Source organism: Hippocampus guttulatus, chromosome 15, assembly GCF_054856545.1.
Source record: "Hippocampus guttulatus isolate MCC_2025c chromosome 15, RoL_Hgut_1.0, whole genome shotgun sequence".
NCBI classification, from domain to species: Eukaryota; Metazoa; Chordata; class Actinopteri; order Syngnathiformes; family Syngnathidae; genus Hippocampus; species Hippocampus guttulatus.
In genome coordinates this window covers 10,712,326-10,724,369 of record NC_141275.1, presented here as the reverse complement: position 1 = coordinate 10,724,369, position 12,044 = coordinate 10,712,326, and the positions used below count along the sequence as shown (strand labels likewise).

Here is a 12,044-nt window from a genome sequence, read left to right as displayed (position 1 = left end):
TCTAACGACCAGGATGAGTGCACTAAGCTTCAAATGTATGCTTGTTCCCCATCCATGAATGCTGTGTGTGTATCATCCACACGCCGTAGCCTTGAAACTATGTGCAATCAGGACGTGATTAACCAACTAATGCATTACCCCCTTTGCTCAAATGGCAAGGCGGGCTGATACTAAAATATCAGCTTGTCACAGTGGAGGGCACGGGTCGATAACGGCTCCAACAAAATATCGTGTTGGCAAGTGTCGCGGCCTGTAATGAAACCGGTGAATGAACGAAGGCGAGCTTAAGGCAACAGAGAACTTCGCCGACCAATTTCAGCCATGCTGGAAAGACCATTGTTATTAAAGGTGTGGAAATGGGAAGGAGGTTTTGCGCTGCTGACCACTTCAGGATTACATGGATTAACCAGTCGCAAATGATGGATCTTCGTATCAGGGGTTATTTGCTCTGGTAATGCTAATAAAATGTAAACAGTGCTCTGCCGAACCAACAAGTCCTGTATTGCCCACAAATCCGATGACACGCACCAGCCTGCATCAGCAGAAAAATACATCTGAACAGTTATGGCTGTGCTGTCGGGGTCACCGAACATTATTTCATATCGCCCAGACGTGGTTTCCTTCATCCAGATGCTACAGGAACTCGCTGGCGCTGATCGCAACAAAATAATAAACACCAACAGTCTCGCATCTTTCTCTCTCTGTCGCTCATTAGCGCGAGCGCAAAAACACACAGATGTCAGCTGCTCTCGCAATAAATTGCGGCGCGCCCTTTCTCATGAGGAAAATTATTAGCCAGCTGTTCGTAGCCCAGCTGCAGCCAGTCTATCGCAAAGCGCCGGCAGCCATCGAACAATCTCTCTCTCTCTCTCTCTCACTCACACGCACCATCACACTGACGACTGAGACAGAGAGAAGGGTTGTGCCCTGCAGGTGACAAGCCATAGTGAAAGGCCAGCGGAGGTTTCCGACACCGCGAACAGTTTGATGTTAATCAATTAGCAGACAAGCGGCCGACGCCGAGCTGCCATTTTACTAAAACGAGCCAACGGATGCCAACAGGTACACCCCAAGTCAGTTGAAGTTGAGAGTAGCTTGAGCACTACCCAAGCTAACTGGAATGAGCTCGTTCACAGGCTGTATAGTTCAGTTCAGTTTAGTCACAACGGTCGAACAAAATTCAAACTAAATTAGTCCTTGGTTTTGATCCAGCTGCAGAAATCAAAGCATCTATGCTCAAGTTTGCATACGTATTCAGGAAATTGAAGAGGTACACTGTTTGGAATGAACTACACTACCATGTGTGTGTGGGCGGGTTGGTTATTACAGCATCAATGGTGGACCGTGCATAGTGTGGCATCTGTATGACGATGCAACCCCAAAAATTCAGCAAACAAGACTGCAAATGGTAATCAAGAACAACTTAAGACATTTTGCATTTTGTGTTTTTTCATCTTGGGATGGGCAACCTTGGTTTTATTTGTTGTTTTTACAAATCACCGTCTTACACGGGCCCAAAAGCAAAAATCTTCAACCACATTTACATTTTTTTTGAATGCGCTAGCTTTCTTCAGCAAACAGTTTGGTTACTCAGCATGACATATTCATTGTCAGACTTGAGTTTGTTCATGTTCGCTGTCGACAGCTGTGTTTGATCATCGTGTGTTAAGACAGCACGACTTCATAGGACGGTCGGAAGAGTGCTCTGCGGCATATTCCAGCTGTCAGGAGCTTCACTTGTATCGAGTGAAATGGAATCTGAACCGTTTTGTCCTCTTTTCCTCTCTTTTAGGCGACTACGTGGTGCTGACGGTCTTCTTTGATCTGAGCAGGAGGATGGGCTACTTCACCATCCAAACCTACATCCCGTGCACGCTCATTGTCGTCCTCTCTTGGGTCTCATTCTGGATCAACAAGGATGCGGTGCCGGCCAGGACGTCATTAGGTGAGTTTGTGCTTTGCATGTCAAATGCTGGCAATCCAAATTCGGATGATCTGTAATAGCACATTGCTACGGACCCGCACCCCCTGTCACGGTTAAATTCACTCGCACGTATGCCCCCTGAAACATACGAAGAGCTCGGCGGCGGCGCCACTTCACCTCCGATTGAAAAGCCGTCTACTTTGTCGGCCGCTTTCCTTCCTCCTCTTCCATTCCTTCCTCCCTCTTCTCTTTCCCTCTGAGACAGGCACGCCGCTCAGGAATCTAGTCCATCTTGATAAGAAGAGCCAATCCTGGCCAGATGTTTTCACGCATGCCTTAATGAGGCATTCATTATGCAGTACAGCAGCAAAAGATGCCGGGATGCAGCCTCAGCACAAGGACTTAAAACAAGAGCAAAAATTGAAATATCAACAAACCACGTCAGGCTTTGAACTTCCTTCACCTGTAGGGGACATGACATGGATGTGTTTTTTCGTCATGTAGCTTTCTCCTTGTCAGCTTTCTTTTCGGACCCGTAAGGCTGAAAATCTTGCCCCCAAACCCATGCGATGTGATCATTATCGGGCATAACGGAATGTACAAGAATTCGCCGGGGAAGAGCGCTTCCTCCTACCTTGCTGTCGTCATTACTTTGTCTGCCATCAATCTCTAAAAATAGATCGCGTACTCGAGCGTTGGCGGATTTCAGCACCATTTGCTGCGGAAATGCGAACAGAGTCCAATCCCTGCTAAAATTATACCAAGAAAGGAAAATCCAAATTTCCCCTTTGAAAGATTATACGGGCAGTACAAGCAGCCAGGTGGTTGGGGAGTGGATTAATTCAGATGACATCATTCTTAATCCTTCAATGCCACCCCGAAATAAACCAATTCACTCACAATGTTGAAATATTCGTCTTGAGACAGGCAGATGTCTGTTGCTCCACACCAAATACAGACTCCCAACAGTAGGCCAATGCAAACCTCCCAATTCAGTGAAAGGGAAGGTGGCAGCTTTGTTTATTTGTATTCCGGAGGTATTATGCCACTGACGGGAGTGCTAATCTGTTGTATCAGCGATCATATAAACCCTTTCCATGTGCCTTGTTCCACATCATCATGATAGCTAGAGCAAGACTGGGCGAAGGATTACCAGATGGTGTTTATTGGAATGTAGTGTCGGTGTGTTGGTGGTCAATGGCAGATGAACCGTAAACCATATGGAGCAAACGAGCACAAAACAGCTGTTTATGCGATCTCCTCTGGCGATCGAACTGTTAAGAGCACAGAATCAAACAGACTCCGTTAATCCTCGTTTTGCATCAATTAAACGTGGCGATATTTCAACATGGCTTTGTTTGACTTCGTGAGCAGCCTGCTCAATGAATGTGTCCTTTTGTTCTTGTCTTGCCGCTCCAAAACGTTTACCAAGTCTTTGCTTAATTTGTCCTATCACAGTTTTTAAGGGATGCGTATTGTTCTTAGTCGTGGTCAAAACACATATTCCCTTGAGGGGTAAAATTACTTTGAGGGTGACACACCAATGATGTGCGTTACGAATCTGGAATTTACGATCTGTAACTATGAAAAGTCCACTGGGCGGGTGGATGGCTATGTCTCAAACATAAATAATCCTGTGCAGGTACGACAATTTCCAATACATGGTGAATCTCCAGCATGAAAACTAATTTACATGCTTGTCTCAGTGCTGCTTATTTCTTCAGCAACCCACTACAAATGGGCCCAACAGCTTCCTCCCAACACCATTTATGGGCTGTTATAATGGCAAGTTTTCTGAAGGAAAAAATGAGGCATCCATTTTTAGATTTTGATTCTTGCAATAATTCTAGCCATGATGATAATTGTTGCCAACTTGCTCGACAACCATCGTCTATGATGTCATTACCAGGCATCACCACCGTGCTGACCATGACCACGTTGAGTACCATAGCCAGGAAGTCTCTCCCGAAAGTCTCCTACGTGACAGCCATGGACCTGTTTGTCTCCGTCTGCTTCATCTTCGTCTTTGCCGCACTAATAGAGTATGGCACGTTGCACTACTTTGTCAGCAATCGGAAGCCGAGCGCCAAAAAGGACAAGAAGAAGAAAAACCCGGTGAGTGCCCTTCTGAATCGAAGAGGTCGTGTTTTATCTTCTATTTTGGATTAGATGAATTGCAGATAGCACACAACTGCCACCGTCATTGAGAGTACCGTTCATTAACCTCAAATAAATTTCAGCTGTTCGACGACAAAAAATGTCAGGAAAAAGTGGGATTAATCAGAGCTACTTTACATTTAGGCAGTTGTGCGCTGACTTCCATTTTACATGAATTTGAATGTGCCTGGTTAATACCGAAGTTAGCCAGTTATAAGAGGCTGTGAACATTTGTACAACCATAGCAGAATCTGAATCTGAATCATCTTGATTGGCCAAGTATGTGGAACACACAAGGCGTTTGTCTCCGGTCATACAGGCTACACTAGTATCGCCATAACAAGCAACAACGATAAAGAAAGACATGACATAAGTATCGAAAGACTTTCCAAAATGTAAGGGTACCATTGTGAAGCCGTACCACCCAATGACAGCTGTGCGACAAGGCTCAGAGTCACCAAGCAGAGATCAAGTGATCAGTGGTGCAATACAATACTATGACGGTTGTGCAGTTGGTGCAGATCATCGTTGCGCCATTTTTTTAAGTGACCAGTCGCAATAATTGTAGTACAACTTTAGGTATGCGATAAATACAGAAAGTTCTTGAGCGCTTTAAAGTGTCTGGTTTTGGGGCGCATGGTTGGGTAGCGTTTGTCTGAAGGGAGTAGCTGGAAAAGGTGGTGGGCAGGGTGTCGAGGGTCCAGTAGGACTTTCCATGCCCTTGCCTTGGTTCTTGTGGTGTGCAAGTCCTACAGGTTAAAGGTCATTTTAATGGTGAAAATGTGTACTAATTTGTATTGGTCTTTATATTTATATATATAAAAGCTGTAATTTGAACAGGGTCATGTAGACTTTATATATCCACAGTAGGTTAAGGTTCAATCACTCTCATTGTCCCTCCCCCAAAGTATTACACTGACGTTAATCCTCAGGAGGAAAAAAAAAAAGCTTAGTATCCCTAAGGGAGCATCTTCCCGATCACTGTCACCTCGACTTACTCGGTGAGCGAGTCCTTCAGCTCAAACCGTCGCCTAATCCGCCGCACATCTGTTACAGTTGTAATTTAGACCATGTCACATGTCAGGGCGCTGGCTTCAGCCTCGACTTGAATCCATCAAGAGATCATGCGGCTCGGCTGAAGAGCCAGCCAACCTGTCCTGCCAAGTAGTTGTCGATTCTGAACAGAAAGGTTATACGAGTCAATCGTTGTTTTTTGTGTGTGTGTATGTTTGTTTGTTTTCCATTTGATTACGCAAGGTGACATTCATGACAAACACGGCATCTGTTTTACGGCTCTTGCCATTGATGATTTTAATATAGCAATCATATCAAAGCTAATGCTAAGTGTAAGAGAGGACAGTATTTTGAAATAGACTCTCAAGCGTATTCCACCATGCATTTTGTCATCTGTTGTCATACTTTGTATGTCCTTCTACAGTATCTCCTTTTTCCATTCTGACTGGCGCGGGGTTTGTTATTTTCATGCATTACCTTGTGCTTTCTTTTTGAATTCCGGTTATTGATGTCTCGTTTTCTGTTTGTTGTTGATTCTCTTATTCAATTCCTCACATTCTTTGTTTCCTGTCTGGACAAAAGCTCCTCCGGCTCTTTTCCTCCAAGGTATATTGCCTGTGTCTAACTGCATGTTTCTGCTGCAATTTTTTTTTTTTGTAGGGGGAGGGAGGGGGGGGTTGATCCCTCAAGCACCATCCTGCTTTTCTGATCTACAGCAAAAATATGCATCTCTCAGTTCCCTCTTTATCTTACCTGCATTTTTATTATGCATCTCCTCATTTGATGAACAGTTTTCAAATGACATTGAAGGCGTTCTCTGCTGTGCACAGTGCGGAGGCAGCCAGCCAGTCAGACTCAAGCAGTTGGTTTTTTTTTTGTTGTTTTTGTTTTTACAATTTAAATGAGCATCCGGCTGATCCTCTACCCAATGGAACATTAAGTCCAGGCCCAGCGCTTGGACTGCTTCTGGCTCCCTCTGTCCTGTTTCACTCTTGTCTTAACCAAAACGCGTTGCGGCTGCAAAAGCTTCCCCCCACGCCCCCACCCCCCGCTACCTCCCGTCCTGCCAGTGAGAATTTACCTCTGTGTTCGTTGGGCTTCTCAACCTGACACTTCCTACAGAGTCAGCAGAGCCTTAACAGACTGAAACAGACAACCCCCCCACAAAGTGTTGAGACTAATTAGAGGTGCGTTTAAATATCAGGTAAGACGTAAGGAAGGTGGAAGGGAGCGAGCAACAATCCAAATTTCCACATGCACTATATGGACAGCGGTCTCCTTCAGTTTGCAGTTCAGCTGTGACCAAGGTTGAATACGTATCCAGCCCACCCCCGACACTTAACTTTGTGTTTTAAGAGTGAGCCCAGAAACCTGACAAAGGAAACACACGATACTGTCAGTGAGTGTGTCCTTTCACAACCAATGTAGATCGATCACTAAATTGAGAGCTTTTCCTTTTGGCTCAGCTCTCTCATCACTTAGATGGTGTACACATCCATGTTGCCCTCACTTGTGCGTGAACAAGGATACTTGAACTCCTCAACCTGAGACAGGACTTCTTTCCCAACCCGAATGGCACAATTGACCCTTTGCCGACCTCAGAGTTGGAGGTGCAGATTCTTAATCCGATATTTTTGGGAAAACGGACTCTCAGGCCTTTTTTTTTTTTTTCAAAGATGACCTAACAAACGTTCTTTCTGGATCATGAAAAAATGACAACAGCTACTCCAAGTGTTGTAGAATGTCATAAAATGCTTGCTTGGATATTATTTCTCCTAATTGGGGAAAATGAAACATTTTCCCATTTGCCAATACCCGTGTCCATATAGTGTACAAACGTGCTTTTCAAAGCAGAGGTTTTGCCCCCCTAATTTGCTTTGGAACTGAATTTCAGCCAAGCCGAGTGGGTACTTAAACATCCTGTCAAAAGTGTCAAACAGAATTTCCCCTTCTTGTTTTCTGAGAGGTTGTCTATTGTTCAGTCAGTTAAAGTTGCCAATGTCACTGTGTTGCTCCTTTGTTTTGGGGTTTTTTTTGTTGTTGTTTTGTTTGCTAACACCAACCCAGCACAGCCCGGCGTGAGCGGGACATCGCTAATGCTCCTTCTGCTTGAGCTTCCACCCATTGCTCCGCCTCCAGTTCTAAAGCAATCCCCTTTGAGAACGAAGTCATAACCTGCTCGCCGTAATCCCCTCATTAACCCAACATACTGTCCGTTCATTTGGACTCGACCAAAAAACAAAAAATACGACTAAGTGCTCAAAGCAACCCATATGCTGTTTTCCATATGGGGTTATGTGTCGTTTTCAAAAGGGACAACGGGTTTGTGCACAAGTGCTGGGCTAAATGAGGCTGTAGGGAATCATCTGTCAAGTCAAGTTGAAGTATTCTCAGCTCATTTAAGGACGCATGCAAACAGCAGGATGGCATTTTCGAACAACCGGCAACGTTTCTTATGTTGCTGTGACCATGGCTTAAGGTCAATCAATTTTTAAGATACATTGGAATCTTATGTAGGGACTATTTTCAGGAATGTTTTTAATATATCACCAGAGAACGCAAAGAAAGAAGAAGAAAAAAAAAATCACAAGAGTGCAAGCTGAGAAGCCGTGACGTGAAATGCTGCTTGAGCTTTTTGCGATGCTCGACATACCGAGTCTTTCTAGGAGACAGGTTTGACACCTCACTTTATCAGCAAGGTCAAGGATCTTTCCAATGCTGCCGAAGCATTTAATCTGCCAAACTGCTGGAATCCCAATTTATGCAACAGAAAGTGGCATGACTTTGAAGGTAAAAAGTGGATGGAAATGGCATCTTCGAATACTCATTGTCTCCCTTGATAATGACAGACGCTGACATTTTTGTCCTACCGTGTTTCCTCAGAGTGGCGGGGGTTCGCAGATTATACTTAGCAATTGCTGATTAGAGGGGGCAAGGCATTTATTAAAAGGCAGACTTTTTTTTTTCCTCACGTAGGTCTACAGCAAATCATAATGCTTTGGAAAACCTGTCTCCACCTTGAAAGTAGTCTGGGGGGGGGGGGGGGGGGGGACATTATCAGAGGGGTTTTCTTGGTTCACGAGGCATTTCTCGTTTTAAGGTTGCAATTTCACCTATAGTTAATATTTTACTGTTATTTTTGTTTAAATGCCTAAAATAAAAATAAAAAAGCAATCAAAAATGAATATGGATAAGCGTGCATTCTTGTAGCGTGTAACGATGTCTTCTTGTATTCTGCAAGGAGTTTACATGCCTCCGTAGGTGTCGCTGTTCTGGTTAGCAGTCGAGTTATCATCAAGGGGGCTAATTACGTATCGCTGACTCATGGCACCAAAAGAAAGTGGCAGCGCGAATGAGACCCCGCAACCCCCAACTGTTTGGTTTTATGAGAAGGGCTGAATAATTTGGAAAAATAATTTATTTGCAATTTTTTTTCCCCTCAATATTGCGTTTGCAATTTAATTAGCGATAACTTTCAGCTTTCCGTGTTTTTTTTTACAAAGATAAACAAACCAGGAAATAATTTTTTGCATTAACGATACACACTGGCCGTGCACAGCTACAAATTTACAAAATGGATTGACAAAATAAATCAGTAAATCATAAATTGGATGACAACGATACTGCAAGTGTGCGGCTTTCTCACTTCATTTGATTATTTTTTTTTTCCGAAACAATGAAATGTTAAACGTCTGGCATATTCTACGCGAGGTGGATTTGGATCGGATGAATTGTTCAGTCCTACTCACAAAGGGTACCCGAGGCGGCGCCGCGGGTCCACGCGCTAACTGTCGGCTTCCTGTTTGAAAGCAGACGCCCACGGTGGACATCCGCCCGCGCTCGGCCACGGCCATCCAGATGAACAACGCCACGCACATGCAGGAGCGCGACGAGGAGTACGGCTACGAGTGTCTGGACGGGAAGGACTGCACCAGCTTCTTCTGCTGTTTCGAGGACTGTCGCTCGGGGGCGTGGCGGCACGGCCGCTTGCACATCCGCATCGCCAAGATTGACTCGTACGCGCGCATCTTCTTCCCCACGGCGTTCGGTCTCTTCAACCTGGTCTACTGGGTCTCCTATCTCTATCTTTAAGAGCGCTCGTCCGGCCTTATCACCGCGCTCTTGACGCTGTGTGGGACATTTCTTCAAAGAGAATCATCGGTTTTGGAGCGGCAGACGGCGCAAATCCTGTAGCATTACATTAAGCGGCATGACAAGATCAATCAACGCCGATTTGAAGTATTCCTGTGCGTGATAAGCTTCTGTTCACTGTGCCAACGCCTCTCATTTGGTTTGTTTTTCGTTTGTTGGTTTTGTTTTTCGTGGACCAATGGAAATGAAAGTGGTGAAATGGAAGGAATCACTGTGCTGCAAAGTGTCAAGCATTGGAAAAGTGTCACAATTAGGGATGGGCATTTGGTGACACTTCAGATGGGGCGCTGAACCAGCCCATGAACCAAATTCAATTGTTTTGATATCGCGCCTGTGTTAGTTGCAGCCGGGTAGCGCGCTCCATTTCACCGTAGCCCCTTCAAATCCACCTATTTCTTCACCACCAATTCCTCAATTACGATATCCATCCCTAATTGAAACAGGTTTTAATTTACCACCAATTCCTCAATTACGATGCCCATCCCTAATTGAAACAGGTTTTAATTTGGCCAACGTGATTGCGCAACAAATCGTCTACCATTTTTATGTGTGCAGTCAAAGCGACGGTGGCGACGTTGTTTATGGACAACTGTACAAATACTGTAAATATTTTACTACTGCATAGTGTGTTTATATTTATTGCATGCACCTTTCAAGGCCAGGAAGAAAAAATACACGCATTTCTTTTGTCGGGTATTGCTGGGTATCATTCAGGGGTTGAAAAAAAATCGGAATATCTTTACATTCAGGTGGAAAGGTTAGCTCCACGTTTGTTTTTTGTTTGTTTTTTTTCCCCCCACAGCTTTCAACACAAGCAACATTTACTGTTAAAAGCCAACATTTGCATAATGCGTTCTCTGTATGCAAGAAGAGACACAAGCAAAAGTACTTTTGTCTCTGTGCGCTTGCCCTTCACTGCTTGAGAAAAAAAAAAAACGCAACATCACAAAGACGACCGCGTAACTCATCAACATTCCAAAGCGGATGTCAGTGCAGATACCGGAGGATCGTTTTTGGAGCTCACTTCGAAGATGACACAAAACAAAGCTGTGAAAGCCTTATTGCAGAGCCTCTCACTTCGTGCTTGTTGGGGCCGAAAAGTCCTAAATGTTTTGTTCCTCCGATCCGTTTGCTTTGAATGGTGTGGTGCTGAGAGAAGACGCAAATGAAAGCATTGTAAATGTGTATCATGTCGTGTAATATATAAACGCACTGAAGACATGGGGAAGGTGGGGGGGGGGGCGTGTTTTTGATAGCTCAGGGCAATAACACTCGTCAGCAAATTTTTTATCGGAGATGCCTGTAAACTTTTAGATGTTTTTTTTGGGGGGGGCAGTGACAAATTTAACGCTTCCCGCAGTTTTTCTCTAGCACATCAGGTTTTCATAATATTAAAATGGTTAATACAGTAATACATTTAGTAATATTTGCAAATAGGAGGAATTCCATTCTAGCTTTAAATTAGTTTTGGGTCAAAACTTAAAAACGAAAAAAAATTACAATATCGCAAAAAAAAAAGAAAGGATGTGCTAGAACATACGTAAAAGCATTTTTAATACAACGTCAAAAATAGGGACACAAAGGCATCTCTGATTAAAAATGTTCTGTTGACCAGTGTCATGGCACAAAAACGCATCTGTAAATGCCGTTCTGATGTATATAAATGATGAAAAGAAGAAGACCCTTTGGATTTTCTAGAAAAAAACAAAAAGAAAAAAGAAATGAAAAGGGTCTATATAAAATATATATTTTGTAATTTCAGCTTGCCACATTATATAAAATGACAGTATATTAGACTTATTTAATGGCATAGAATAATCCAACGGTGGGGGTATTTATTTATCTATTTATTGTATTTATTTCATGGAAATAAATTGTACTTATGTTCATATCGTCTTCAAAAAAAGTACATTTATGCATTCATAAAGGGTGCATTTATTTATTTTTTAGTCGGTTTGTCAATGGAGCTTTCGCTAAACTTCTCTTCTTGTTTCTCTTGTTTTTTCTATGTTGTGGTCAATGTTCTCACCAAGGTCTGTCCTTGTTTGCTCAAATGTGACTCTGCTTTTGTGGAGCTTCAGCATCGGGGTGTTGGGGGGGGGGCATTGTTTCATTGATTTTTTGGGGGGGGGCATTTGTCAACCTCTACAACATGGGTGGGGAACCATTTTTCTTATCAGCGGCCAGTTCCGTTTTTATAAAGTCCTCAAAAGGCCACACAGATTTTCTGGGGGGGGGGGGGGGGGGGGGAATCATCCAACAAACGCTTTTTATTTACTTGTACTAGAAGCTTCTTTAGAAAACAAAAAACAAACATAGTTGTAGGCCATCATTCATGGTTTCCTGTACGTTTTGAATCTTAATGTTTGGTCCTCTTATGTTCCGAAACTGCCACGCGAGTTGTCTACTCTCAACCCCTATAGTGTCCTCTTTACACGACTGCTCTTCATCCGTGTGTGTTGTGCTTTGAGTGCTACAGACTTAAATACTAATCTGACACACTGAAACGTCGAAATAATTAACGACATATCATTTTTGGTTGTACAAGTATTTGTGGGGTGGGTTCAAATCTCAAAGGCGAAAGTGACACGTGACCTTGCACTGCAACTTGTCATTACTCTTACATTCCGGATCGGGACGGATGACAACAACAACAACAACAACAAAAAAGAAAATTAAATATTCCACATTTCACACAGTTGTATTTTATTCACCATGTGTCAAATGTAAAGAAGTGTGGATTGCCGTGAAGTGTGTGCATGTTGAATGTTTAGTTTCACTTGCAGGAAGTTCATGG

The 12,044-nt window shown here is 43.5% G+C and overlaps 1 protein-coding gene across 2 annotated transcripts in view; it reads left to right on the top strand.

Moving 5' to 3' along the window:
- gabrg2 (gamma-aminobutyric acid type A receptor subunit gamma2) overlaps positions 1-11,136 on the top strand; it is a 34,159-nt gene extending 23,023 nt beyond the window's left edge. Inside the window, exons 7-10 of one of the 2 annotated variants that reach the window (XM_086130887.1) lie at positions 1,793-1,945; positions 3,834-4,039; positions 5,678-5,701; positions 8,909-11,136. In XM_086130887.1, coding sequence (XP_085987013.1) covers positions 1,793-1,945; positions 3,834-4,039; positions 5,678-5,701; positions 8,909-9,187 — 662 coding nt within the window. In that variant the 3' untranslated portion in view covers positions 9,188-11,136. The remainder of the gene's footprint in view (positions 1-1,792; positions 1,946-3,833; positions 4,040-5,677; positions 5,702-8,908) is intronic. The other variant, XM_086130888.1, reaches the window with a different exon arrangement.
- Positions 11,137-12,044: the final 908 nt, after the last annotated feature.